This window comes from Acanthochromis polyacanthus, chromosome 12 (assembly GCF_021347895.1).
Source record: "Acanthochromis polyacanthus isolate Apoly-LR-REF ecotype Palm Island chromosome 12, KAUST_Apoly_ChrSc, whole genome shotgun sequence".
Classification (NCBI taxonomy): Eukaryota; Metazoa; Chordata; class Actinopteri; family Pomacentridae; genus Acanthochromis; species Acanthochromis polyacanthus.
Window position 1 is genome coordinate 22,066,338 of NC_067124.1, and position 27,310 is coordinate 22,093,647.

Consider the following 27,310-nt stretch of genomic DNA (forward strand, 5'->3'; position numbering starts at 1 on the left):
TCAACGGGGCAGACCAAGCAACTGGGAGCTATCGCCGTTAGCCCTCAACTCCTCTGCGGGTCTGGGGGGGGTTCTGGTAGGGGCAGGGGCGGGGGTCACCGAGAAGGGAAAGAGATACACGCCGAGAGGAGGGGGCTGGAAGTCTGAGACGCTTCCACCCTGAAGGGGCCGGCGGTTGGCCACAGCACCCCGGAGTAGCTAAGCTTGTACCCGCCGGCTAGTGAATGGGATGAGCCGGGACCGTCTGGCGCTGGTAGGTTCATTTTTACTGCTTGCGTGATAAAATGCTATTTTTTCAGATACCGTTATGGCTGCAAATATTGACTGCAGATGAAAACGGGGCACCGTTGCCTGGCCTTAGCGCCAGGGAGATGTACAAGGAGGCTGGTGTCAGCCCTGTCCGTTGCATCGCAACGTTTAGACAAGGAGGAGAGTGACGATAGAGCAGATTCCCTGTCTCAGTGCACACAGTTTGTAGAAATGTTATTATTTATCCAGATTTATAGCTATAGACAACCTTTTGGAGCGTTGACAATATCCACAGCCATGCGCGGGGGCAGGGAGGTCGTGGAATCTCGGGTGAGGAGGGACGAGGTGAAGCCCGCTTCAAGCAGCAGCAGCTGGCTGCTCCCCGCACGCTCTCTCACAGCAGACCAGCCTCCCTTCACTGATGGGATGGTTGTCCCAGTGTTAAGGTTGTCTAAAGAGTGTTTAACACTACTGCTACATGCACATATCATCAGGCACCTCAGGCCTACGCATTCTGCAGAGATCAGTATATGATTATTTATGTGAATCCAAAAATAATCCTCAATTGTGATATCTGCACATTTTGCCATTGGAGTTGACAGAACCTGTTTTAAGATTTGGACAGCAGAAAGCATCTGCAGTGCATTGCAATTTATATATTGTGGTTTTTCTCTGCACGCTTCTGTGTCAGACTTACAGCCAATGCATTCAGTGCCAGACTTTATCTATATTTGGTAGTTTTCTTGGTTAACACTAAGGTGTGGAAGCATACTGACCAAAGCACAAACAAGACAGTGTTTGGATTTTATGCCCAGGTCTGAAGTTCACTTGGTGTGGAAAACCTTGAACCTTGGCATTATTGTTCCAACTTGAATGTCTTGACTTTTTGTAAGCCAAAGTTTTCACATAGAATTTTGTCTTTTCCTAAGGAGGTAGTGTTGTAAACCCTAAACTCATCTTTGGTTGTCTGTAGGCTGGCTTTATTTGGCCCAAGTAGGTCTGAGATTTAAAAATCACATCGTCATTCTAGATTGTGGACCTTGAATTCAGTTGAATAGGCTTGTTTTTAATTTTTTGGGATGGGGAAGGGCCCTGAGGGCCCCTCAATTCAAAGTCTTCCTTTTGTGTTTGAAGTGAGATGATTCAGTGTGCTATTTTCCAAGATTGATCTGATTGCCATGTTTAGCTCATGGTCAACGGCCAAGTTTTCAGAGATACAACTAGTTTGGCCAAAGCGATTAATGCATAATTCCTTCTCATTTGTGTTCTTGGCTTGTCGTGATGAGTGATGGGGTCTCCTAGTATAACATCCAATACTGTTCCACAATGTGAAATTTTAAAGAGTCATTGTTCTGTTTTAGTTTAATTTCAGTGTGCATTTAGTCTTAGTAGCACTTTTATCACTAGCAACATAGGAGACCTGCTATAATCCTCAAATTCATTATTTAATTCCTTACAAGCCATGTACTCAAATTTGAATATAAAATGAAAGTCTAGTTCTGTTATTTAAAAAAAAAAAAAAAGGCGTAAAAATTATTGCCCTAAGAAGCTGACCAAAAGTTGGGAAATAGGAAAGTTTGCTAACTGGGCTTTAATCACCAAAACAAAATGGGGGGGAAAAAAAACACAAACTTGTCATCCCTGATGTATTTTTAAAATAAACGTTCCCATGTGACTTGGTGTTATCGTTGCGTCATTGTAAAGACAGTAAGTAGTGAGCATCTTCATGTTGTGATGCAGCTCTGAAGCTCAGCTTCAGTATTACCGCCCGGGAAAGACTGCTATTGTGTTGGGATATGTGAGAGCGCTGGGCTCTGCTTCTCACCATCTGCCTTCACTGGCATGAGGGCGAAGTGTGTGTCATTGTGTGTGACTGTGCAACAATCACAACACACACCCTCTAGTCTAGATGCTCACACATTTACACGCATACATGTTTTCTTGCACATAGAGTATGAGTGGTCACCACATGCCTGATGTCTGTGTTTATGGCTTTTGTCAGATGTATTTAGTGATGTGTGATTACACACATCGATACACACACACACACACACACACACACACACACACACACACACACACACACACACACGAATACACCTTGTTAAGCAGAGCATCTTTCTGTGGTTATGGCTATTCCTGTCAGTTTAGCATTTTCTGAAGGCTTAGTGAACATATGATTGAGTGGTATGTTTAACCCAAGGATTTCCATAGCAGCTATTTAAAGCAGAGCTTTTCCAGATTAGGATACACTGGCGCCTGGCCTGATGTGGGAACAGGCTCATTGCAGGACCAAAAAGGCCAAGGTCTCTCCAGCATGGTCACAGTGGCACCCGGCCTCCTCCCATCTCCTGCAACAGCCCTACACACACACACACAGGTCCCCTGATATCCATGACAATGCTGTGTTGCCGTGGTGTCTCCATGGTGAGGCTGGGAATGTAGAGGGGGGCCCTCTATGTTTGTGAGTATGAGTGTGTTCATCGTACCAAGGGCGCTCCCTCTGTCGTACACCCATGTATTTGTGTGTGTATGTGTGTGTGTGAGAGAGAGACGGAGGAGCAGGGCAGCTGGGGTCTTTGTTGTGGTGGAGGAGGGCTGTTCTCTGGGGACCCAGAGGTTAAGGCAGTGGGCCCCTCTCAGGCATAAGTCACAGCTCGCCTCACATCTAGCACCCATAGGATCCCCTCTGTAACAGATCTTCTGACTCAATCAGATCTTTACTTTTAAGATGTGAAACTAGTACTAGCATCGATAGTTACTAATGAGTGGGCCAAAGCAGCATGATGAGTGTAGTTTGGGAAATGCTGCCTCTGTTGGCCTGGATTTTGCAAAACAGTGCCAAACATAAACTATCATAAAGGACATCCGACTTATTTTGAAAGTGCTAAACCCGTGACCATCAAGCTGCTGGCCATATATATATATGGTACAAGACCATGAGATATTCAGTTTAACAATATATGTGATTGTAGAGAAGCAGAAAATTATACAATCTGAGAAGCTCAAATAAGAATGTCAGGCATTTTTGTTCTTGCGACGTGATGATTTGATTCTCAGTTTATTTCCCCCATGATCAGTAAATTATTTACGGCCTATTACTAGCTGATATTTTCATTTTTCCTGTTTCAATGCTAAACTGCTTGATATATGTACTGTAAAACATGTATGGAAATGTCGTTATACATTCTCACATTCTTGTTCCATAGATCAACGATCCAAATATTGAATTAACAACAGAAACAGGCTTGTCAATCTTGAATTGTAAAAGCTGTAACCAGCAGAAGTTTGTCACTTTCACTCAAACAATGCTTTTATTATCAAAATTGGCGTTAATTTGTGTAGCCACAAAACTGAAGTTCATGTGATAATTAGATACTTCTCTACTTCAAAAGGCATTTTTGCTAATTTATTCTTTTTATTCTCTGCTACACTCTTTCTGTCCTCCCCTTTTTCTTCCTTGTCCATCCTCATTTGGCCTAATCTGATTACTACTCCTGTTCTTTATGGCTTGTCAATGCTAATTCCATAACAAAATTCTCTCATACCCTGGACCCAAATACACAATCTGTTGCTTTTGCTGTTTGCTAAACTTTTTCCTTTACATTGCTGCTTTTCTTCCTGTCTTCTCTCTCCCTCCCTTCCTGTCTCTGTAACCAACTCTTGTGGCCACTTATCATGTCCTTTTGTGCTCCTGCCTACGCTTCCTTCCTGGCTTATGCCCACTTTTCTCGCCCTCATTGCCCTGTCTTTTGCTGTTCACAACCGCTTCCTCTGCCACCTCCTCATTTAACTGTTCTTTATTTCCGGTGTGCCCGCTTTGCTTGCACCGTCCCGTTGCTGTGACTTCTTCTTTTTCCATCCTTGTTGCTTTGTGTATGTTCACTTTCTGCATTCCAACACTCTTTGCTCTGGATTTCCTTCCTTCTGTTACCTGTCCTTGTCGATGGCTCCCTACTCGCTGTCTGTCCAGTGCCCATGGGGGTCTTCCCCCCACCCTTGCAGCAGGTATTCCATGCCCCTCGCCGGCCAGGCATGGGTACCGTGGGCAAGCCCATCAAGCTGCTGGCCAACTACTTTGAGGTGGAGATCCCAAAGATGGATGTCTATCACTATGAGGTGGACATCAAGCCTGACAAGTGCCCACGACGAGTCAACAGGTAAAAAAAAACATGCACCAACTGTGATTGTATTTTTAGTCAGTCAGTAATTTTGTGGATGTAACTTGTGGCAGTGGGGCTTGTATTTGTAGAAAACAGGCAGCTGAAGTGTCTGCTGTGTGGTCCAGTATGAAATAGGATAAGGGAAGCCCAACCAGTAATCACTGTGTTGTCAGTCTTACAGGAGGCAGCGATTACAGCTACTTTATCCATGAAAAGTGAAATTCTTTGTAACGTCCTAAGTTTTATAGGTTGATTATTGTGTTCTTGTGTGGAGAAAATATTTTTTTAAAAATTCTGCAGCCAAAGTAGGGCTCCTAAATTTGCGAGCATGTCTTTCTGAGACGTATCTTAGGAACTTGTGTAGAAGAAAAAATACTGAGTTGTGATGCAGTGTAAGTAGATATTATGTAAGTGATGAATTGCTCAGATAGCTAAAATAACTCATACCTTGTGGCCTGTGTCAGACATACTCAGCAAAGTGTGTATTTTCTCAACTTAATATCATATTCCACGCTGTGCTTTATAATGGAAGGTTATTTTGTTATTAAGTATGACTCAATCTTAGGCCTTTAAGGACAGTTAACGATGTGTGAAATGTTTTTGTATCGGTGCAGAATCAAGTAAAACTTTAGCATCATGTCTATATGAAGGTCAGTAGGTAATCTCCTCTCTCTAAAGTAGCTGTGCATCAGTGACTTCTGAACAGATGGTAAAGTCAAAAATGGATCCGTCCTAACTGACCCTTTCACCTTGGGTGGTGTTTATACTATGGAGAAGCACTTGAACTGAGCTGCTGAGTGATGTGCTGTCTGATGCAGGTCAAATCTGAATGGTTGTTTGAAAATCAAGATGTCATCACTCATTTGAGAGGGGCCATAAGCATATTACCGCATAGAGTAAACATACTGTAAGGTGCTTTCTGAGCTAACTACATAGCAACGTATTACACAGAATAAGCGTCGGAAAGTTTACGAGCTTCAGTATTAGCTCATCTGTGTGAAACAGTCTGACTGGCCCCAACCATTTTTCAGCTGTAGCAAATTTTTAAAACAAAAAAGAACTGCCATGTTCATGATTTGTTACTTTTGCTATTTTAATCCAAGCAATAAAAAAAATACATTTCTAAATTCAACTGGGACATGTGCTGTCTGTCTCGCAGACTTCAATCATGGCTCCCCACAGAGCCAGTTCCTTTTAAAAAAAAAAAAAAAAAAAAAAAAAATATATATATATATATATATATATATATTTTTTTTTTTGCCTTTGAGGGTAACTGGCAACATGCCATACGGTACATGTGTTTCTTCGTGTTTGATCCAGGGCAATTCATCCTTTCAAGAAGGCATGAATGTCATTTTTCCTTTTTGCTCAGCTTTCTCTGCTTTTGATCTAACACTGGAATGGTGTCACGCTTGTGTCTATATGTTGTCTGTCAGCGTGATATGATTGGCTGTCATGTTCCATGGTTGTCGTATGTGTAGAGTTGTGTATCAGGGGCTGGCTAGATGAGGACATATAATATATAGGCTTCTTCTGTTTATTGTCAGTCATTTGGCACTAGCCAAGTCCATGAGCTCTGAAGGCCCAGTGCGGCTTACAAATGGCCTCAGTCGACGGGATAAATGATGATTATCTCATAGCTGAAGATATATAGGATATGAAATGGAGAGAATGTGTCTTTAAATCTACAAAAGATGGATATTATTGAATTAATTCATATATTTTATGCATCTCCTGAAGAAAAATTCTATAGTCAATGACAATCCGACTATATATTTTTCATCTACCACAACATGCCTTATCCAAAACTAGTGTCCTCTTATCATTTTGTTTTTGACAGAAAAAAATATCATTAAAATCCTCAAGAATCCCAGCAGAGGATGTTTAGAGAATGCTTTAGGAGAGTCCTTTAGCTTTGTTGCCTTCTTAATTAACAAGGTTGTGAATAGAAACATTAAGAAAAAGCAAATCAATGAGGTCATATTTGTAATTAGATTGCTGCAGACTTCCGAAAACGTGAAATTCTAAAGAATCCCCCAAAAAACTGCACGTGCAAACATTCAGAGAGGGTCTTTGAGCTTCAACTCCTTTTGATTTTGAGGTTTGGAACAATGGGTCCAAGAAAGCATGCAAAGGTCAAGCCCTTTTGACCTTTCCTTTTCAGAACAGCTCCTCATCCCCCACACTTAAATGAAGGCCAAGGCATCGTGAATTGAAAGGTGACCCACCACCACTCGTTTTGTCCTTGCCTCTGCCCCTGTGACCAAGAGATATTGCATCCACCAGCTGTATCCTGCGTGATCAATATTCTATCATCTCGAGAAACATCCCTGTCGATCTCAATAGGAAATCTTAATGAAGCAATGGATTTAACTGGCAGACTGAGTTTTCTTTCTGTTTATGTTCCGTGTTACGTTCTGTATTATACCTATGTTGTGTTTGCTGCTTCCTACAGGGAGGTGGTGGAGTACATGGTGCAACATTTCAAGCCCCAGCTCTTTGGCGACAGAAAGCCAGTCTATGATGGAAAGAAGAACATCTATACAGTGCTAGCACTTCCTATCGGGAGTGAGAAGGTAAATGTTTGCTGTGGTTTAGGGTTACATTGTTACACCGTGCCACAGTTGCCAACTAATTTCTCCTCAGGGATCAATAAACTCTTAAGCCCTGCTCACAAAGTTATTTAAATTCTGCTTAAAAGCAAACACTACTTCTCATCTGCTGTAAAGCACAAATGTCTTCATCGTGAAATAAAAATAATGGCACCTACACTTAAAGTCTGGTAGATGTGTAATGATCCACGATCCGGATCGACTGATGGATTAAATGATCTTGTGATTTACTTTCCTATTATCTGGTTGGAGATGTGTGGTTTTAATGTGTTAGTATTTGAGAATGATGAGATCTGCTTTTTAATTCTGTTCTTAAAGAAATGGTGAGAAATAAAGGGAAATGTGATTATTTGCTCTCCTGAAGAGAGTTCTGAATATCAATAGCACTACTACAGCTGTCCAGTAAATAGCAGGGCCACAGCCAACAACCAGATAACTTGGTGTAGCGTAAATACTGGAAATGGGGATACACTCTTCTGTCTAAAGGAGTCTCTGCTGGTTGTCCAACAAATAGTTAAGCACATTACCCTCTGTTAAGCTGCAGTTGGTCATTTTTTTAAAAGATATTTACCCTGTTCTTTTGTTTATTGCTAAGCTAACTGGCTGCTTAGTGATGCTTCACATTACCCGTGAACGTTTGAGAGCATTTTAAAATGTTCTTGTCTGTCTCTTGGCTAGACAGAAAATCAGTGTAAGTCCATTTATTTGTTTAAGGATTCACATTAAAGTACCACTGCATAGAGTCCTATAAACTGATATGGAAGCTCAAACTTTAGCAAAACAAAACCATGCATGCTCATGAGTTCTTCTGATGTTAGTTGTCAGTTATGTAAAGTGGTGTAATTTACCTTTCTGGAATCCTTTTCATAAATCTGTAGACAGCATACACAGCAGTAACATTTATTTTTCTTGCTTAATGTCCATCTATATTTAGCTTCTGTTTTAAATTCTTTCTCTCTGCTTTCTGTTCTTACGGTCTTCTGTCACTCCAGGTGGATTTTGAGGTAACTATCCCTGGTGAGGGCAAGGATCGAATCTTCAAGGTGTCCATCCGTTGGCTGGCCAAAGTGTCATGGCGCCTGCTGCAGGAGACTCTAGTCAGTGGCCGGCTGCAGGTTCCCCTCGATTCAGTTCAAGCCCTGGATGTGGCCATGCGCCACTTGGCCTCTATGAGGTGCAGTGTAGTCTCTGTGAATTACACAAATACACATAGACGCTCGAACTACACTCCTAGTCCTGTCAAATGCTCTGTTCAGTTAGGTAATCAACTATTTCTATAAATTACATCCACGTGCATCTTAAAATCAGACTGGTCATTATTTTGTTAATTTCATTGTTTGTTTACATTCTAACCTTGCAGCTTAGCAAAGTTAAGTTTGTCCTTTCACTTGCATTATGCATTGCAATACCTCCAGGTGTCAGAGTCGCCAAACAAAAGATCCTTGTTAGCTGAGACCTGTGTGAAAGATTTCACTGAACAATACTGAGCAACAGAATAATGATAAGTAGCTTGAGGACTTGGAGGAAGTTTTAAAAAGCCAGTTACGTTGTAATTAATCCGACATTTTCGTTTTTTAGAAAACATCCATCCAGAAAAAGTCTAGCACTGTTCCATATATACCTCAGATTTTTGTCTTCTGGTTGAGGTTGACTTATTCTGAAACAAGAACTTTACTGGACATGAACTCATGCTGAGGTCATGCAGTGAATTTGCACATTCATCATTTCCACTTCCCCACCCGCCCCAATTAGGTACACTCCAGTGGGCCGATCATTTTTCTCCCCACCTGAAGGATACTACCACCCACTGGGTGGGGGAAGGGAAGTCTGGTTTGGCTTCCACCAGTCTGTGCGTCCTGCCATGTGGAAGATGATGCTTAACATTGATGGTGAGTCACTGAAGACAATGTCACCAGAGAGTGTGTAATCAGTCTGTGATCTCAGTGGTGTTTACTGACATTGCATGACTCCACAGAAACACTGCGACAAAAATGTTGAAAGTAGAAACTGCTCTGTGACAAAAGAGAAATAAAAATCATCAGTGACCTATAAATGTTATGTTATTAATCTAAGCACCTACTTTTCTTCCTTTAGCTGTTTGTATCACCATTTTAACGATGGATAAACAAAAGATGGTGACAACGGGTCCTATAAGTTGTAATGTTCTTGCACTCGTGTTCCCCTGTGATGTTTATGAAGTTATTGCTGCTCTCTGTCTCCCTCTAGTGTCTGCAACGGCCTTCTACAAAGCCCAGCCTGTAATTGAGTTCATGTGTGAAGTTTTGGATATTCGTAACATTGATGAGCAGCCCAAGACTCTCACTGACTCGCAAAGGGTCCGCTTCACCAAGGAGATTAAAGGTAGGCATGAGTTACTGCCATTTTCTATTGACACTTCCCCTTTACCTTTAATTTCCTGTGAGGCTTTTTATTTACTTTGATTTTGTCTATTTTGTCAGTTTTCCAGTGTCTGTGTTAAAAGATGTGAATTCTTTGTAATGCTTGCAGGCCTGAAGGTGGAGGTGACCCACTGTGGCCAAATGAAGAGAAAGTATCGCGTATGCAATGTCACCAGACGTCCTGCCAGCCACCAAACGTAAGTATGACTGTCGACATCATCTCACATTGCAATCATTTAATGTTTTTCCCTCAAAGATAACACTCAGATGTATTTTTTTGTACATCTACACGTATGCCAAAATTGACTATGTGTGAGAATAATCTATGGAGATATGAATAGCTACTTTGCCAGTCTGATTTTCCCTTTGGCTGTTTCAGATAGTTCCAGGTGCTAAGAGGCACAAAAAGAAAATCTGGAAACTGAACCAGGAATTATACTCCTCTTTGTGTGTTCTCTTTTGTAGTTCTGATGTATTCAAAAACTATAGTGGTTTCTGAAATGTGATCTTCTATTTCGTTGATTAAACTGAAAACACCTCAGTTTAACTTGATGGTCTTCTTGAGCTCTGTCTTTGTATTTCTCTTCATCTCCCCTCTTTGAAAAGTGTCAAACTCTTCTTGGGGAACTAAATTAAGCTCTAATTCCTGCAGTTTTAATGCAGGTAAACTTCCAGAGTTCCTCAAAAGGAACTGTTAAAATTCCGATAGTAAAAAATACCCGATTCTAAAGTAAGAAAAGTCCCTCCTGATATTTGCATCAACAAATATTTTTTTAATGTTTGATCCAAAGTAAACAGTTTATTGTTCTGAAAGGAAAAAAATTCTGACAGATTGAAGGTTTGGTTTGAAGTCAGCACAAACATGCCTCTTTATTGTGCATATTTTGTCAATTTATAGTTCTTCTCATAAGTTTCTATATTCTTCAAAATAGGAGTAGTGCACTTTTTATCAGAGGCCTTGCTGACTCCAATCCAAGCAGCATTTATGGCTGGCAATCATAAAGCTCAGTTTTGGTCTCCCCTAGCCAGATAACTGTATTCCAGATGTTTCGAGGCGAGTTGCTGTTTGGTATTTCGTAAATGGGCTGTTTTGTAGTGCTGTTACAGTCATAGCGGTTTTTTTTTCCTGACAGTTTAATTGAACAGCTCATTGTGAACCTCTAACATGTAATAGTTTTGCAGAGGACCCTTTATTTCAGTTGTTTATTTCTGTATCTCAACCAGTTTTCCCAGCCGTTGTGACTCAGACTTGAGTTACCCAATCGTGTCTTGTTGTCAAGATATAACCAATAATATTTTATTTTATCCTACTGCCATTTTTAGACCTTTGGATACTTTATATATCCTTTACGTGTTCAGTAAAGGGTATTTAAATATATCAGCACAGCTGTAATATTTGCCTTTTTAAGGCTGGTAGTCCAGCGAGGAAGCTGTTGTAATGAATTACATAACTGCAGGGCTAAACTCTGATTAAAATCAGTTAGAACCTCCATTAGCTGGCCGATGATACATTGTGAGAACAATGACATAAAACTCATGTTCCTAATCTTTTTACTACCAGGTTTCCCCTCCAGCTTGAAAGTGGCCAGACAGTAGAATGTACAGTGGCCCAGTACTTCAAGCAGAAGTACAACTTGCAGCTCAAATACCCCCACCTACCCTGTCTACAGGTGGGGCAGGAGCAGAAGCACACCTACCTGCCCCTGGAGGTGAGGAAGTGTTCAACTGTAACACAGTATCAGAATTGGCCTTTTTAAGTCTTAAACAAAAGAGTGCATTCATATCCACCAATATTATGTGCACAGACTTTAAAACTATGAGATGAATTCAGGATTAATTTATGTAAAGAACCATCGTTTACACCTCTAGTCACCTTGGATTTGCTCATTCCAGGTGTGTAACATTGTAGCTGGTCAACGATGCATCAAGAAACTGACAGATAATCAGACCTCCACGATGATCAAAGCCACTGCTCGCTCCGCACCTGACAGACAAGAGGAGATCAGCAGGCTGGTGAGTTATAGGGAAGACTGCTGGATAGAGGCCACACAACTGATACAGGAATATACAGTGTGACTCAGTTATGTGTAATATCCTTTAGAGGCAGTGAGATAAGATACATATCCTCCACTCTCCCCAGATGAAGAATGCCAACTTCAACTTGGACCCGTACATCCAAGAGTTTGGGATCAAGGTGAAAGATGACATGGCTGAGGTGACGGGCAGGGTGCTGCCTGCCCCGATCCTGCAGTATGGAGGACGGGTAAAGAAAACTGACTTTATCGTAGCCAGAATGCAGCCTTTCAGTTGCACGTTTTCCCACGCAGTAGCAGTTTGGCTGAATAGCTGACCTCCTTTGACTTGAACTTTCTCTCCTCTGTTCCTCTCTTCTACAGAACCGTGCCATAGCTACCCCCAACCAGGGAGTGTGGGACATGAGGGGGAAGCAGTTTTATAATGGCATTGAGATCAAAGTGTGGGCTATTGCCTGCTTTGCTCCACAGAAACAGTGCCGAGAAGAGGTGCTCAAGTAAGTCATAATGACTAGTAGCGGTGGAATTTTTTTAAGGGGGATTACATTTCACTGCATTAGATATATGCAAGCCATAAAATCCACTTTTAATTTAGCTGTTTGGCAGCAGGAAAAAATGACTCCACCACACTGTTCAGCCAGCTTGTATTAATCTCACCAAGGAGAATTTTTAACTTCTAAATGAAATCTTACCGTATATTTTTTTTGGAATATTTCGTGAAGACGGACATCAAAAATGTTAAAAACCTTAGCCTGCCTTATATTTATTTGCTACAGTTTTCCCAACTATACTCTGGTTTCATCTCAGGAACTTCACAGACCAGCTGCGTAAAATCTCTAAGGATGCTGGGATGCCAATTCAGGGCCAGCCATGCTTCTGTAAATACGCCCAGGGAGCGGACAGCGTGGAGCCCATGTTCAGACACCTGAAGAACACCTACTCTGGACTTCAGCTCATCATCGTCATCCTGCCAGGGAAAACTCCTGTCTATGGTATTTTTTATGGTCGCTGTTCTTTTATTGAAAGAGATTATCGAAAAGCTGTATTTTAAGTCTTTAGGCATCAGGATATACTCCATGTCTAATTTCCAAATTTTCCCCTTTAGCGGAGGTGAAGCGTGTGGGAGACACTCTGCTTGGAATGGCCACACAGTGTGTCCAGGTGAAGAATGTGGTGAAAACATCACCTCAGACTCTGTCCAACCTCTGTCTCAAGATTAATGTGAAGCTGGGAGGCATCAACAACATCCTGGTACCTCACCAACGGTAAGCTTCAGTTTGAGCTGTTCTGAATTAGCTGTACATGTTCAGGCTGTTATCTTTTAGATGATCGATATTTGATCGATCTCGCAGAAGAACAACAATGAAAAGCTTAGTAGTCGCAAGTGTTCAACCCTGGTTGTGATCTGTTTGTATAAGGCTTTACCACAGGCCTTTGCTCTTGACTAAACTTTGAATGCAAATATCCCTATAATGTCACTTTTCAATTATAAGAATTACACTATATTCAAAATTATACACATACATTGGATAAAATGTGTGAATTTGTAAGTAGGATCGACTCCTGCAATAGTAACACTCAGGGTGTAAATGTTTCAATTTGAATATTTTTTTTCATTTTGTCTCCTTAAAAGTTTTAAGTACTTAAAGTGAACAAAGTCCTGCTGGATGATACATTGACCTATCTCAGCATTTCAGTATGCCATTACAATATAACTCTTCAAAAGCAACCCCACGCTGTGTCGATGAGCAAGTGTAATTTGCATTTCCTCCTCCTCCTTTTGCTCTCTCAGGTCAGCGGTGTTTCAGCAGCCGGTTATCTTCCTGGGAGCAGACGTCACACACCCCCCTGCTGGAGATGGCAAGAAGCCCTCCATTACTGCTGTAAGTCTGAGAAATAACACCTTCGTTAAACAACACATGCTGACCTTGAGCACAATCTGAGGAAAAGGAAGGGAATGAGTAACTACATTGTGTCACACAAAGCTTGGCCACCTGTCAGATCAGGGCGTACAGGTTAGAACGGTGTGTGGGAAACAATGGAGCGCTTCTGACTGGTAACTTTTGAACAGCATTTCTCATTATTAGTTTTTACCGACTAACTGAATCCTTCCATAATCAAAGCAAAGTGTGGGTTATTTGAGAGTAAATGTAAGTGTTCTGAGGCTCAAATTTCTTGTTTGAAAAATCAGACTTTCTATTTCAAGAGGTGAGGGTGGTTTAAGGCACTTGTTGACCAAAATTCTTCCGATGTCCTCTGAAGGAAGTCCAGGTGCCATGGTGGCGAAGGCACTCCTTTTGTAGGCAAATCAAAAACAGCAAGGGCATGTAAGTTATGCAGATGACCTCAAGATGTCATAGACAAACAAACACACATAGTAGTGGTTGCTTGGTTACAGTGGCGCTGGGTGGCTATGGCGCACAGTAATGCTGGTAAAAGAAGATTACCGCAGCCATAAATAGTATATTTGAGGAAAAAGAGCTTAAAATCAGTAACACAAATGATAAGTTATTTTCAACAGAGTAAAAACAATCCTATTCAGCTCGTGTGGGTATTTAGTGAGAACAATGTGACATAAATACAACGTAAATACTGCTACTGTTATGGTTTTGGATGTAGAGCTGTGGTAATTTGGGTCTGACATTTGAAATTCTTTAAGCTATTTTCTTAGATTAAGCAATCATTAACAAAATTGAGTGAAAAAATAATTGGTATTTTGTGTAATAGTTAAAAGCATCATTAGTTGCTGCCCTAATTTGTAACTTTAAGGAGTGCTTTGTATGTTCTGGCCACTCCTGTCACTTACCAATTGATTTAGAATGTGTTAACTGTAATGTAAGAGTTGAGGCTGATCAGAATTTTAAAACCCTGACATGTAACTTATCTGAAGCATTTAAATGAATGATAAACACCCAAACTCACTCCATCATGCAAGTCCGGTTTGACGTTTTATTTACATTTGGACAATAAATGAAGCCGAGCAAAGGAAAAAAGTAGTAAAAGAGTAGTTATTGAGGGATAAAGGGAAAGAAATGGCTCATCACTGACTCACATTCAAAAAGGAAATGACGTCAACTCTCATCCGCCCTTGACCTCATCTCGGCTGTGGTTGGTTGTGTTGTTGCCTAGCAATTATGACATATGATTGAGTCACACACGGAGAGGAGAGGAGAGTGGGTCCATCTTGATCATCCGGACTGAGGAGAAAACTGGTCGAAAAATGATGAGCGCAGTGTCTAAGGGTCTGAGGGAAGAAAAATAAAAGGTTGATGTTGAGCTTGCCACACTTCCCAGATGCAGCCTTTATGGGATGCTAGTGTTCTATTAAATACATTGGGGAAAAATGAGTCATATCTGCAAAAGGCTAACGAGACGGTAGCAGAATGAACGCTACACAACAGACCGTTTAATGCGTTTTTGAATGTTATGCTCTTTTCTTGGCAGCATGTTTTACGGCTTATTATGCTTCCTCATATCATTATTATTTAATTTTTTTTATATTTGGAGAACACGAACACTATACTACAGCTGCACAGTTTTTCAAATCCGTAAAAAATCCTGCTAAGTAAAATAGGTAGGTCCAACCTACTAACAGGATTTTAATAGTTTCTCCATCGTGCTATATGCTAGATAAAGTGCCTTATAAATACCCCTAGTTTTCTCAGTGGGAATCAAATCACGCTGACAGCTTGATATTGAACCCTCATTCTTTTACTGCTGCCTCTTCCAGGTGGTAGGCAGTATGGACGCCCATCCCAGCAGATACTGTGCCACAGTGCGCGTCCAGAGACCCAGGCAAGAAATCATCGAAGATTTATCTTACATGGTGCGTGAACTGCTAATTCAGTTCTACAAGTCGACCCGCTTCAAGCCCACCAGGATCATTTTCTACAGAGATGGAGTTCCTGAAGGACAGTTGCCTCAGGTAAATGAGATGGGTTTTTAAAAAAAAAAAAAAAAAAAAAAAGGTTGCAGTAGTAAATTTAAAAAAAATGTGTGATTTTTCTGTTGTTTAACCTAGCACAATGAAAGAGTAAGCTTATTAGTGAAACACTTTACAGCATTTTTCAACTTCAGAGCTAAATAATGCATCTTTGATGTGTAGATTCTGCACTATGAGCTCCTGGCCATCAGAGACGCTTGCATTAAGTTGGAAAAAGACTATCAGCCAGGTATCACTTACATTGTTGTCCAGAAACGCCACCACACACGCCTCTTCTGCGCTGATAAGTCTGAAAGGGTGAGTTTCTGATTTTTGCTCTTCATTTTTGTTTTTCTTATTAGTTCTCTTTTCTCATTTGCTTACCTGTTTCATGTATTTATTGATGATCTTCCTGCTTCATTTGACAGATTGGGAAGAGTGGGAATATTCCTGCAGGGACTACAGTGGACACCAGCATCACTCACCCCTTTGAGTTTGACTTTTACCTGTGCAGCCATGCAGGCATACAGGTATTGATAACAGAAATAAAATGAATTGGTGCTCTAAATACACTGATTAAACTTTGATAAAAATGAATCCCTTTTAGCCTGACCCTTTAGTTAATTTACTTGCACCTGATTTTTTTTTCATTTTTTTGTACACGATTTGCATCTATTTTTTGTTTCTTCTCTGTTGCCAGGGTACCAGCCGGCCATCACATTACTACGTCTTATGGGACGACAATCGTTTCACGGCTGATGAGTTGCAGATCCTCACCTACCAGTTGTGCCACACTTACGTGCGTTGTACCCGCTCAGTCTCCATCCCTGCGCCAGCCTACTATGCCCGTCTTGTGGCCTTCCGTGCCCGCTACCATCTGGTAGACAAAGAACATGACAGGTTAGTGTGGCTATGAGAGATGCAAAACAAGCTTTGTAAGTCTGATAGCTTGTGACTGTATTTTGCCTCTAAAAATTCGCATTACCCGCAACAGTTGGAGAATTTTGTAAATTTTTAGCATTGCATAGACATGATTTTGTTTTAGAAGCAGTGAAATATTTGCAAACTATTTACTTTTCCTTATCACATACACTGCCTGTCCAAATAAAAGTCGCCACTTGGATTTAACTAAGCAAATAGGTAAGAGCCTTTCATTGGATAATTACTGCAGTGATGAATATGTTTCAGCAGGCAACAACTTATTTAACCCCAGCTGATGCAGTGTGGAGCTTCTCATTTCTTAAACAACCATGTTAGAAGAAAAGATGTGAATCTGTTTCAGAAGAATCAAATTTTTGGCCTGCATCAAGCAAAGAAAACAACTAAGGAGATTTCTGAAACTACTAAAATCGAGTGACGAACCATCCAATGCATTTACAACCTGAAAGATAGCGGTGAACAGTGATCTTCGAGGAACAAATAAGGGCAGAACATGTGTCGTTCTCAGAGTTAAAGGCGCTCCAATGAAATATTAGTGTGTACCACTTTTTTTTTTGGATGGGCAGTGTATCTGTCAAACCTAAAGTGCATTAGTGTTGCTACTACTATCTGATAAACAGTGCTACTGGTGACTTTATTCTAATGAACACTTTTGAAGTGTAATTGATCTTTGCTCCTCTTCCTGTCATCACTCTACAGTGGAGAAGGCAGCCATGTGTCTGGCCAGAGTAACGGTCGGGATCCCCAGGCGCTGGCCAAGGCTGTTCAGATTCACCACGACACTCTGAGGACCATGTACTTCGCCTGAGCTCCACCAACCTTCACCACCATCGCTCCCTCCCACCTCATTTCTACCTGAGTGGGCCGATGACCCACCACCACCTCATCCCCATCCCTTACTCCCAATGACTGCCCACTACACATACTCCACAGACCTGCCAGTCAGCCACACAAATCCAACAAACATAAGGCCCTTCTCCTGTAAAAGACAGGCAGACTCTACAGCCTCATGCACTCAAAAGGTTATGAATATTATTATTATTGTCATTTTGTTGTTTTTACTTTACCGGGACTATTGCTCTTTTTATGTTGAATTTTTAAAACGTGGATATTATTATTATGTAATTGTATTGTATGCTACCTTCACACTCCTATGTATGTAAGTATGCAATACGGATGGGAGAAAAATAGGCGATAAGAAGAAAAAAAATCAACTTTTTTAACTGCCACCACGATGCTGCCTCTCTACCCATCCGAATGCCGGATGCCAGTGTTCCAAGCTCCTTAGTATGGGGATCCTCCAGAAGGGTGGTACTGGGCACGCACACTTACATGTATCATTTTATTGTCATGAACTACATTCATGTTTTTAATGTTTTTGAATAATGTTATTTTTTTAAACAGCCTTGAGGAGTCTGAGGTATGGTACATTAGCACTTAGTGTTAGCATGTAGGTGCCACCAGTCCTGCACATAAAGAGTTTGTTAGTACATGTGAGGCTAGCCCTCTGGTCTTTATATTAGCAGAGACAGAAAGAGCAGGTGTAGCATATCGTAGATATTGGAGAGAGGTCCTGCCGCACTCTCTGTGCTGGTTGGCCAGTCCCTTAGAGATTTAGCCTATAGAGGCGAACTTAGCATAACAGTAGAGGGACCATTTGCATAGAGTGTATCAAATATACTTGCACCCCATGCACCTAAACCAGCATTATTAACCAGCCAAAAGTGATGCCAACCAATGGAAAAGGGGCACTTAAACAGGAAGATAATCTTTTACTTCTGTATACATTGCTCTTTTAGGATTTACGAGGCACTTTTCTTTTATTTACTTATTGATTTTATTTTACTTCAAGATGGTGAAACTTGTCTTTGGTGAGGCTTGAGATAGACTACTTTGAAGTTTTCACACCCACACATGCATAGCTTTCAGAACAAAGGCAATAGGCAAGGTCAACACTATTTCTGTAGATTTGAAAGCAGGCAAATAGTCTGTGATCACTTAAGTGCTGCAAAGCTGAATTCGCATTCAGCGATTGACCTTCCTCTGATCATTCTGCACATTCCAACATGCATCGGTGGAGATGACGCCACGCCGTGCACTCCACACTCCCACACACGCAATTCTTTGCAGACATATACACACACCTATCCTACACTTGTTCCGTTTCTAGACAAAGCTCTTCCCTCTGCAGGCATTTACAACCCGTAGCCTGCATAGCAGAAGCACACATCTCTGCCCTCTCTGTCTCTTTCTTAGCATGTCGAGACAAACCTGTTTAAATGCACTTGTCCCCTTATTTCCCTTCAAGCCAAACTAACTCATCCGCCTTCCCATCATCACCTTCTATCCTTGCTGTCTATTCTAACATTTAGCATCACAAACCTGCAGCATCCCCTATCCCAATCCCCTAGCTTGTGTTAGCCAATCCCTATTGGTGCTCTGTGTGCATGGGCGGCACAGATAGGGGATTGCTACATTGGACAGGGTGGGCCTCTATTACTATTACTTAACATGCCCTGCCTTTACATCTAGTCACTTTCTGGATTTATGAAAAAATGCATGTAATTATGTTTTACGACTGGATATTCTGAGCCACCTTACTCTGTTTTTTCTTAGAGGTAGGAGCCTTGCGCTCACCACTGCCTGTCAGTCGTTTTGCCTCGATTGTGTAATGGTTACAAAGACTGCTTTTTCTTTTGTCATTATTATTATTATGAATATTGTGACTAGTGTCAGAGTGTATCCTCAAGAGGGCACTGTGGAGACGGTCTCAAAATTCCACCTCAGTTGCCCTTTAAGCGCCTCAAATCTTGTCTGATGGTCAGAGCCCCTTTGAGTTGAAAGGGATCAAAAGATGAGATGAGTTTGATTTTTAAATCATGTTTATGAACTTGCATAATCAAATGCCTTTGTACACCGTTTTACTGATCCTTCATTGTGTCCAAGGTGATTTGTATATATAAATATATAATATTAACCTGTTATGTATTTTGGCCCACCAGTTGTCGGGCCTTTCACAGTCGGGGCCAGTGTTCTACCCCTCGTTCTGTGCTTAAAAGAAGAAAAAAAATCAGTCTGGGGGCATTTCCCAGCACCACTGAAACCAGATGCAGTTCTTCACTCACTGAAGCCACAAAGCACCTTGCAAAGGGGGGAGACGAAATGGCAGTCACCCTGGAAATGTATCATGTGGACACTGGAGAGTCCACTCCTTTCCACACAGCCTCACGGTCTGACTAAGCAATATTGAAGCCACTGATCAAGAACAGTCCTTGTCATAGCACTTCCCAATAGATTTGAATGAAAGGACATGGAAGCATACTATTTTGGCTCTGTATGTGATAGTATGGGAACTCTGTTGGGGAGGGTTATTTTTTAAAGAAAATAAAATGGTTTTTTATTACTCCTGTTGTGATTTTTCTTGCTTGTATCAGCACCACTGTAATATTTACTTAGATTTTACTTTACACTAAACAGAAAAGCCAGAACAGAAGAAACAATGGAGTCTACCTAGGTTTTTTTGTTTTACATTACAACAGAGGAGATGCAGCCCTAAGCTTTCTGCCTAAAATCTAACCTCGCTAATAATTCATAGATTCTGATGCATGATGAGCTACAAAAACTACATCTCATCCACTGATTTATTCATAAACGTAGGGTTACCTTTGGGTGAAGGCGGAGTCAATTGTTCTGACGTCTGGTGACACAGAGCCCACCTCTTCCTGTCGGTGTCAGAAAGGCAACTTCACCATATTTAGCTGGCTTGCCGAAGACCTGCAGAGTTGATCTGTCAAGCAGCCTGAAAATCTTGACACTTATCGGCGGATACAGCGCGGCGTTGACAGCTTTTTTTGGCAACTGGACACAAACTACAGAAGACGACGTCGTTGGAATATGGTGCTTGGGAAAGGGGGCCGTGTCAACAGCTGTTTTTAACGCGATAAAAGTAGCCGTCGTCTGTCAGAATTCCAACTATCCAACAAGCCTAGCTAGCCAGCTAGCTAATTACAGTAGCTCCCCCCTGAACGCTCGCTGTGCCGAAGATACGAATTTATGTCGTCTCTTTTAATGTTCATATATCGGAAGGTATTCATTCGGACTCAATGACCCCGCTGTGATGATATCCTGACAGCTCCTCTCGTCCGTTCGAGGCACTTTCCTATGCCTGGCTAGCGAGCTAACTTAGCTAACTAGCAGGTTTTTACTGCCACAGCGTCGCGTTGAGCAACCAGTAGCTTTCGCCGTGGCAGTGAAATCCGATTGGATACGTTGACCGTGTGCAAACGGCGGCTTGCGGGGACGTCGAAGACCCCTCGGCCGGCGAAACGACCGTACCGAAGGGTCCCCTCTGACAGTACGCAGGGAGGGGAGCTAGCAGACACCAGGACAGTCGGCCACTGAGCGCTGCAGAGGCGGTGCACTGCCGAAGGAGACACCGGATTGAACGGAGGAAGAGTCCCAAACGTTTGACAACTGTGATCCGGGAAGTGAACCGGGCAGGGACCTCATGAATGGAAATCGGAACTACAGGTAATTTTTCCTCTCATGAACTCGTTGGTAGCTTTACAGTAGACTGTTGAGTGGAAGTTAGGCTCGCTGAGAAATGTAATGTTATGAGTTAACCTCAGTGTAATGAAACACCGGGATGTGGGCTTGAGTTGTGCTTCACTGCTTGTAGTGAGGGTGTTCAGCTTGGTCCTGGGAGTTTTCTTCTGCTCTATTTTTTTGCCTAAACATGCGTCACGACTGAAATGATTTCATTGAAAATCAGCAGACATGCCATCCTCAATTGGAACTCAAAGATAAAATATCAGTTTATGAGACATCCCTTAAGGATGCTTATCAGGAGGAGATGGTTTTCTCTCACTCATCATCTTCATCCAGGCGTGTGGGGTTCACTAAACAACTGGTGAAGATGCAGTAAGCCTGGTATTCCTCTACAACTTGTGTCTCAAACTTGCTAGTCACCTGAGAACCTGTAAGAGTAGGAAACCTCAGTCCTCAAGTCTCCTGGGTCTTGGTCAAAAACTGACCCCAGATGTAGGTCATATTTAGTAGCAATCATCTTCCACTGCTAGTTGACCTGTTTTGAATAAAATGAAGCCAGTGCTGTTCACTTGTGTCACTCTTAATGAGTAAGTAGATAGGCCTTGGTTGTAGCTGTGAGTTAAAGCTGAGAGGTTTAGCTTACATTTTTCAACTGCATACCAGTCTGAGTTTAAAAAACGAGAAAACTGCCCAATTTTCTGCAGCAGTGACCTCATGTTATCTTGTAAATTTAAGCCTTGTGATACATGTTGCCACCCAGCCCATGCCCAGTAAACTGTCTCTTTCTTGGTCATAGTGGCAGTTAAACAGTCTGAACCACCTGGCTTTGTCTCAGCTGTAACGGAAGCGTTCCACTTATGAGACCATAAACTGAATCCTTGGTACTCCAGTGACACATGATACAGCAGTTGGTTTCTCACCCACCCCCTCGTCCTCGAGAGGACAGCCCTCTCTGCTGCCGACTGTCTTATTAGTATCTCGCCTCCTCTCAGGTGGGACTCTTCCCAGCATTGGCAACATAAGGGACTGCAAGGTGTTTTCCCAGCAACCAAGCACCTACAGTAATGTCTATCACAGTATGTTCTCTAAACAAGATTAAATTTGGTGTGTTGTCATGGGACAAATGACAAGTTTGTTATCTTTGAAGTTTCTGCAAGTGGCTGTTTGCTCAAACATTTAATGTGGCCTTGTTGGCCGACTCTTCCCCCTTGTAACGCACAGCAGCAACAGTAAATAGTATTTTGTGATTAGGTTTTTCTCTGTAGCTATTTTAGTATTTGATTACCCTTATTTTACCTCTTCTTTTGAGAAACTCAACTTCTCTGCCACCACCATAGCTCTCTAGGTTCTGATACAGTGTTAATGCCATAAAACAGGCCTGGAAACTTGCCATGAGTGATATTTGCTCACAGTACTCTGAACTCAGCAAGTGCAATTTCATGCCATGTATACTACTAGGCAGCTTTACATTAAGTGTGTTACGGAGTGTGATTGATACTCTCACTTTTGACGACATTAATGCATTTATACAGTCATACAGAGGCAAGTTTTGTTGTATAATTTTGTGGCTGCAGGCTATTGATATTGTTTGTGTAGTGTTGGTTCACATTCACATATCACTAACCGCTATGGGCTAGTCACTGAGCTGTATGCCTGAGTGAATGATTAAAAGGAGGTCCTCCATCAGTCAGTCAGTGGCCTGTAGACTTGTGTGAGAAAATGCAAATTGATTGCATGGCCCACGAACAAACCGACAGTCACTCTTCTCCCCCAGCACTGGTCTGAGCAGCAGCACATGTGGCTTGGAAACCAAGGCTTTGGGGAGCTTAACACTATGGATATAATGAGTGGAAGGCTTTCGAGTCTTAAGCAAATCCAATCCATTTTGATGTGTTAACCCCACAGTATGCTCACAGACAGTTTGTCACTTGATACTGATGTGATGTTACATTATGGCTGAGTTGCTAAGTCAGAACTAGTCAGAATAGTCCAGTTATGGACTTAACCTTGTTACAGCTTCGTCTTTAACATAACCTAAAAATACATTTTTCTTTCATAGAGTTTTGACATACATGCGGTTGTTTTAAGGTTCCTTTTCTTGCTGTGAGCTGATGTGAACTCTCATTGCTGTGCATCAGCTTGCAGTCTTTTAGCTTAGCATAAGGCCTGGAAATTCTGTCAAAGATGGCTAAATGTGCTTACTAGGATTTCTTAATATTCTCAGATTAACACTCTCATAAATCTACAAAAAAGCAAATGAACACAGTAACATTGTTGCTCATATTAAGGTGTTCCTGTCCCAGCTGAGTATAGTGAAATGAGTGACCTGTGACAGTTTAATATACAAGAGGTCGTGTTGTCATAAAAACCCCTAATGATGATGGTGACAGCTGTACACATAAACATATTTGACATATTGAGAGATGTTGTTTACTGGAAGACAATGAGGTGGCAAATACAGTAGAGCGACGGGGGGGATCCCCCACCTGTCACGCTACACTTTGTTAGCAGGTGGGATTGGAGTTGGCTGGAGATGACTCAGCTCAGTATGAAAAGCTGCCCTGGTGGAGGTGGGTTTTGCTGTCCATTAACACACCGCTTAAGAGAAATTGAACTATTGTTTCATGAGAAACGGGTCTTTGAGGTATTTTTGGAAACATCTGAAATTAGCTTTGCTGTTTGTTTGTTCTGTCAAAGTCGCGTTCTTGCTCCTCTGCCAGTTTGCCTCCCCATCCCGTACCCCCCTTTTTCTTTCCCACTCCCGTGTTTCCCGCTCTTTTTTGGATTCAAAGACAGTTACCACCACCCCCTGCTCCTTTCCTTGGTTACTGCCTCTGCTTCCTTCTCTGTGCCCCAGTGGGAAATTCTGCCTTCCCTGTCGTTCTCCTTGTAGGCCGATTCTCTGTGGATTTTGGTCAGACAGTGGGGTCGGCTTTGAGGGAGGGCTTAGTACTTGATTTGTAGTCTCTCCTCATAATACTTAGTTCATTCAAACAGGCTGCTGACAATAGCCAGCCCCCACCTCTGCAACTCCAGCCACCCATAAGGCTGGCCATTGGCATATTGTTGTTGGTTTCTATGGAGAAGGCAGTTTGGCATTGCTCTTTAGGCTCATTGCGTGAGAGGGAAGTTTACCATTTATTTTATTGTAGTGATGGAAGAAGTAACAAAACATTTCTATTCATTCTTTTTAATTTATTTATGTTTCATTCAGACCATATGTCATAATTGGCATAAGATCTGGCATTGGCAGTAGTATTTTAGCTAAACAAGCGTTAGAAATCAGAACAGAATCTGCAGGGGACCGCGTGACGTCATCTTTTAGTATTGCAAGTGTGTACTGTGATGATTTAAAAAAAATGTGGCTATTTAGTAATTTTTATTTTTTTGTTTTTTAGAAGAGTTGATTTAAAGCTTTAATGCCATTCTTTATGACAAGAGGAGCAAAAAAGCAGGATGTTCTTAACTGCTTAATTGTGTGTATGTTTAATTATTACAGCTGCTTCAAGATTTTTCAGGTAAAGCTTTTAATCTTTAATTTCTGTAGTGTTTACAAATGGTTTAGATGACAAAGCTTCAGTTCATCTCTTAAACAGTAAATTTCAAAATGGCACGAAATCTAACATTCGGCTTGATCTTTAGCCTCTGCTCATATATAATCATTCTCAGTGTTCTACTTCTAATTTCTGACATTTATTAAATAGAAAGGGGGGGGGGGGGGGGGCTGCTTCCACCTAACAGTCTCATGATTGCTTCATGCAACTGGAACAATGTAAAAATCAACAAGTGCAACCTCCAAATAAGCTAAAAACACATTTTTTTTTAACATTGTAATTTGAGTCGTTTGGCCTTGCATAGAATATATATTTTCAAGGTGAATAATGAGTTTTAATCGTGTGCCAGTGTAGTAGACTGGGAAGCAGCTCTGTTGACTGACAGGCTCACAGCAAACTCCTACAAGGCAGACGGAGGGAAAAGTGAAGGGATGGAGCATATGTGTGTGGAAGAAGGGAGATATAGTGGACTGTGAGGAGGAGGAGGAGGAGGAGGAAGGCTGGAGGATGTGATGTGTCACAGAGATTAGAAGCCAGAACAGCCAGACCACGGTTCTTTTCCACTTCCTCCTCCCTCTGCTTTCCCCCTTCCTAAGATCTGTTTTTTGGGGGAGCTGCAAGGGGCTCATTTTCAGGGGAGGTTATGGACAGGACGATGGGGACCAGGATGGGGAAGTCTGAAGATCTCTGTGTGTTTTGTGTTGAGACTCACTCTCTCTTCATTATTCCATGCAGTCTCAATAAGATAAATGTCAATAAGAGTTCAACAGCAACTGAACTTTCACACATTTAAAGGTCTAATCAAGTAAGTGAGAGGTTTGTTTGTATGCAACAGAAGTGGTGGATTTACATGTCTTTCAGCTGATGTAATAAAAAATATCGGCATGGTTTTGCTCTTATGTTTAGGATACAGAGCAACAAACAAAAACCAGAGGGAATCGTTTAAGAGGCTCGTGATTCTCTGCTCATCCATCTGTCAGTTGATTCGTCCCGAATAGCTGTCACTTTGGCAGAATGACGAGTGAACTTCATTTATACAATAAGAACAGTTCTTATATTTGTCAATTTTATCAAATTTTAAGCCAGAGAGTAAGTTGCTTCCTTACTTATGTGACGTTTTCTTCACACAGCGTCTTGTTTGTCTCTGATGCCACTTTGTTCCTACTCAATTAGGAATCACTAAAAACATACGTATATGCTTTGAATAAGTAATACACTGTGTGCTAGAAAAACAATTTAGATAACAAATTATAATAAACTAACTATGGGATTATATTTTCCAATGTGGAAAGCAGTCCAAGTGAAAACTGTATGCTGTTTCTGGAAAGATTGTTGATGCTTATTTTTAGGGTTATGACAGATAAAAGTTCACTTTGTTATATTGGGGGTGTGTCTCATCTGTCTGAAGCATATCATCTTAAACTTCTGTAAATACATGAAACTATCCTGACTGCTAAATTTCAGTTTCTCTGATTTGGTGAAACCGACTCATGTTCGATGCAAGTAAGATGTTCTTATTAAGGTATTGACATGGCATCGAGTGTTGTCTTGTTTTGATTCTAATTAATTTATTAGAGTGCATGTAAACCCGCAGAGAGACAGAGCAGCCATCCTGCCCAAGTCAACATTCTAAGTCAACAAGCCCTGGCTGCTGTCCACTGTTCCACTCAGGTTGGAGTAGCAAGACAGAAAGCTCCATTTAACCTGGACGAATAAAACCTCCTGCTCAGTTTAACAGAGCTAGCACTTTGTGTGTATGAATGTATGTATGTATGTATGAGTGTGTGTGTGTGTGCGGGTGTATCCATCCATGTCTGTGTCAGTATGACAGTTGGGCCTTCTCTCTTACCAGTGAGTCAAAACTGGCTTCTCACTACAGATGACTCTTATCCCCCTCCAAATCCCCCACCCGCATGTTTCCCGAAATATTTTCTGTGATGTCTCTGTGTACTCCTTCGCTCTCATTCTGGTTCAGGTTTGTCTTGAGGGGTAGTTCTACATTTTTGAATGTTGTTGTGACTGACCAGGCCTTCCTCAGGCTGTCGGTGTGTGGTGACCTGCTGGTGTTTATCCGTGGTAGAGAGTGGCGGTGATTCTCTCGGGTGCCAGATGCAACACGCTCGAGGTTGAAGAGGGGAACCGGTAGCCTAGCCACGCTAGACAACCCACGGCAACGAATTTAATTCTCTGCCAGGGTGGGTCTAGTTACCCTCCATAAGGCTCCAGGTTGGATGCTCCTAAAACTGGCCGGACCAATCACCATGAAGTGTAGAGTCAGAAGGCGGGCGTAACTAAGTGACGACAGAGGCATGACGATTCTGACAGAAACAACCGGAAACAACTAGCCTAGCCGCGCTAGACAACCCACGGCAACGAATTTAATTCTCTGCCAGGGTCGACAACAAAAACGACAACAGTCGTTGAGCTCCATTAGCACCGACTCTGAATAATCTTTCTGTTAACATGTCTGTAATATACTTGAGCTTCACCCATTGACTGTATAAATAAGGCTTCACCGAACTACCGCATCCTCCGATTTCCGGCACTCTAGGAGCCTATTCGTTGCGCTGATTGGTTGTATACCTACCCAATTGCTGCAGAGTGATTTGATAGACAACCTTTTAGCCCGCCTCCCTCCCTGTCGAGCGTGCCTAGACCCTTGTGTCTTCAGAACATGGGTCTAGCGCGGCTAGGCTAGGGAACTGGAGGAAGGAGCCCCGATTGCGAGTGTGTGACGTGCATCAATCATCCCTCGCCAGCTATCAGTCTTTCTGTGCATGGCTGTGAGTGTATGTTTCTCGCTCCTGCCTGCTGTGACTGACGCCATTGTGCCTGGTCGCTGAGCACTCGCCCTGTTCCCACAGCTCAGGCCTCTCTGGATTAGAAACACA

At 41.9% G+C, this 27,310-nt stretch overlaps 2 protein-coding genes across 3 annotated transcripts in view; both read left to right on the plus strand.

Moving 5' to 3' along the window:
• The first annotated feature begins 225 nt into the window (after positions 1-225).
• ago1 (argonaute RISC component 1) lies at positions 226-19,720 on the plus strand. The gene is made up of 19 exons (XM_022205494.2): positions 226-253; positions 4,223-4,409; positions 6,868-6,988; positions 8,017-8,198; positions 8,777-8,913; positions 9,251-9,385; positions 9,533-9,620; positions 10,985-11,132; positions 11,317-11,436; positions 11,564-11,686; positions 11,820-11,953; positions 12,264-12,448; positions 12,562-12,721; positions 13,249-13,339; positions 15,187-15,381; positions 15,562-15,696; positions 15,807-15,908; positions 16,079-16,278; positions 17,017-19,720. The coding sequence occupies exons 2-19, from the start codon at positions 4,228-4,230 to the stop codon at positions 17,123-17,125; spliced, it is 2,547 nt and encodes an 848-aa protein (XP_022061186.2). The 5' UTR covers positions 226-253; positions 4,223-4,227; the 3' UTR covers positions 17,126-19,720.
• A 335-nt stretch (positions 19,721-20,055) lies between these two features.
• Positions 20,056-27,310, plus strand: part of LOC110958794 (protein argonaute-3) — a 33,674-nt gene continuing 26,419 nt past the window's right edge. For both annotated transcript variants that reach the window (XM_022205490.2, XM_022205491.2), the window contains exon 1: positions 20,056-20,847. In XM_022205490.2, the coding sequence (XP_022061182.1) occupies positions 20,829-20,847 (19 nt within the window). In that variant the 5' untranslated portion in view covers positions 20,056-20,828. The remainder of the gene's footprint in view (positions 20,848-27,310) is intronic.

Excerpts from the sequence above, each read along its gene's own strand:
- ago1 (XM_022205494.2), top strand. The coding sequence starts at position 4,228 with ATGGGGGTCTTCCCCCCACCCTTGCAGCAGGTATTCCATGCCCCTCGC. Across the intron at positions 9,621-10,984 it reads CGTCCTGCCAGCCACCAAAC|GTTTCCCCTCCAGCTTGAAA; the intron begins GTAAGTATGACT and ends TTTTACTACCAG. Across the intron at positions 12,722-13,248 it reads ATCCTGGTACCTCACCAACG|GTCAGCGGTGTTTCAGCAGC; the intron begins GTAAGCTTCAGT and ends TTGCTCTCTCAG.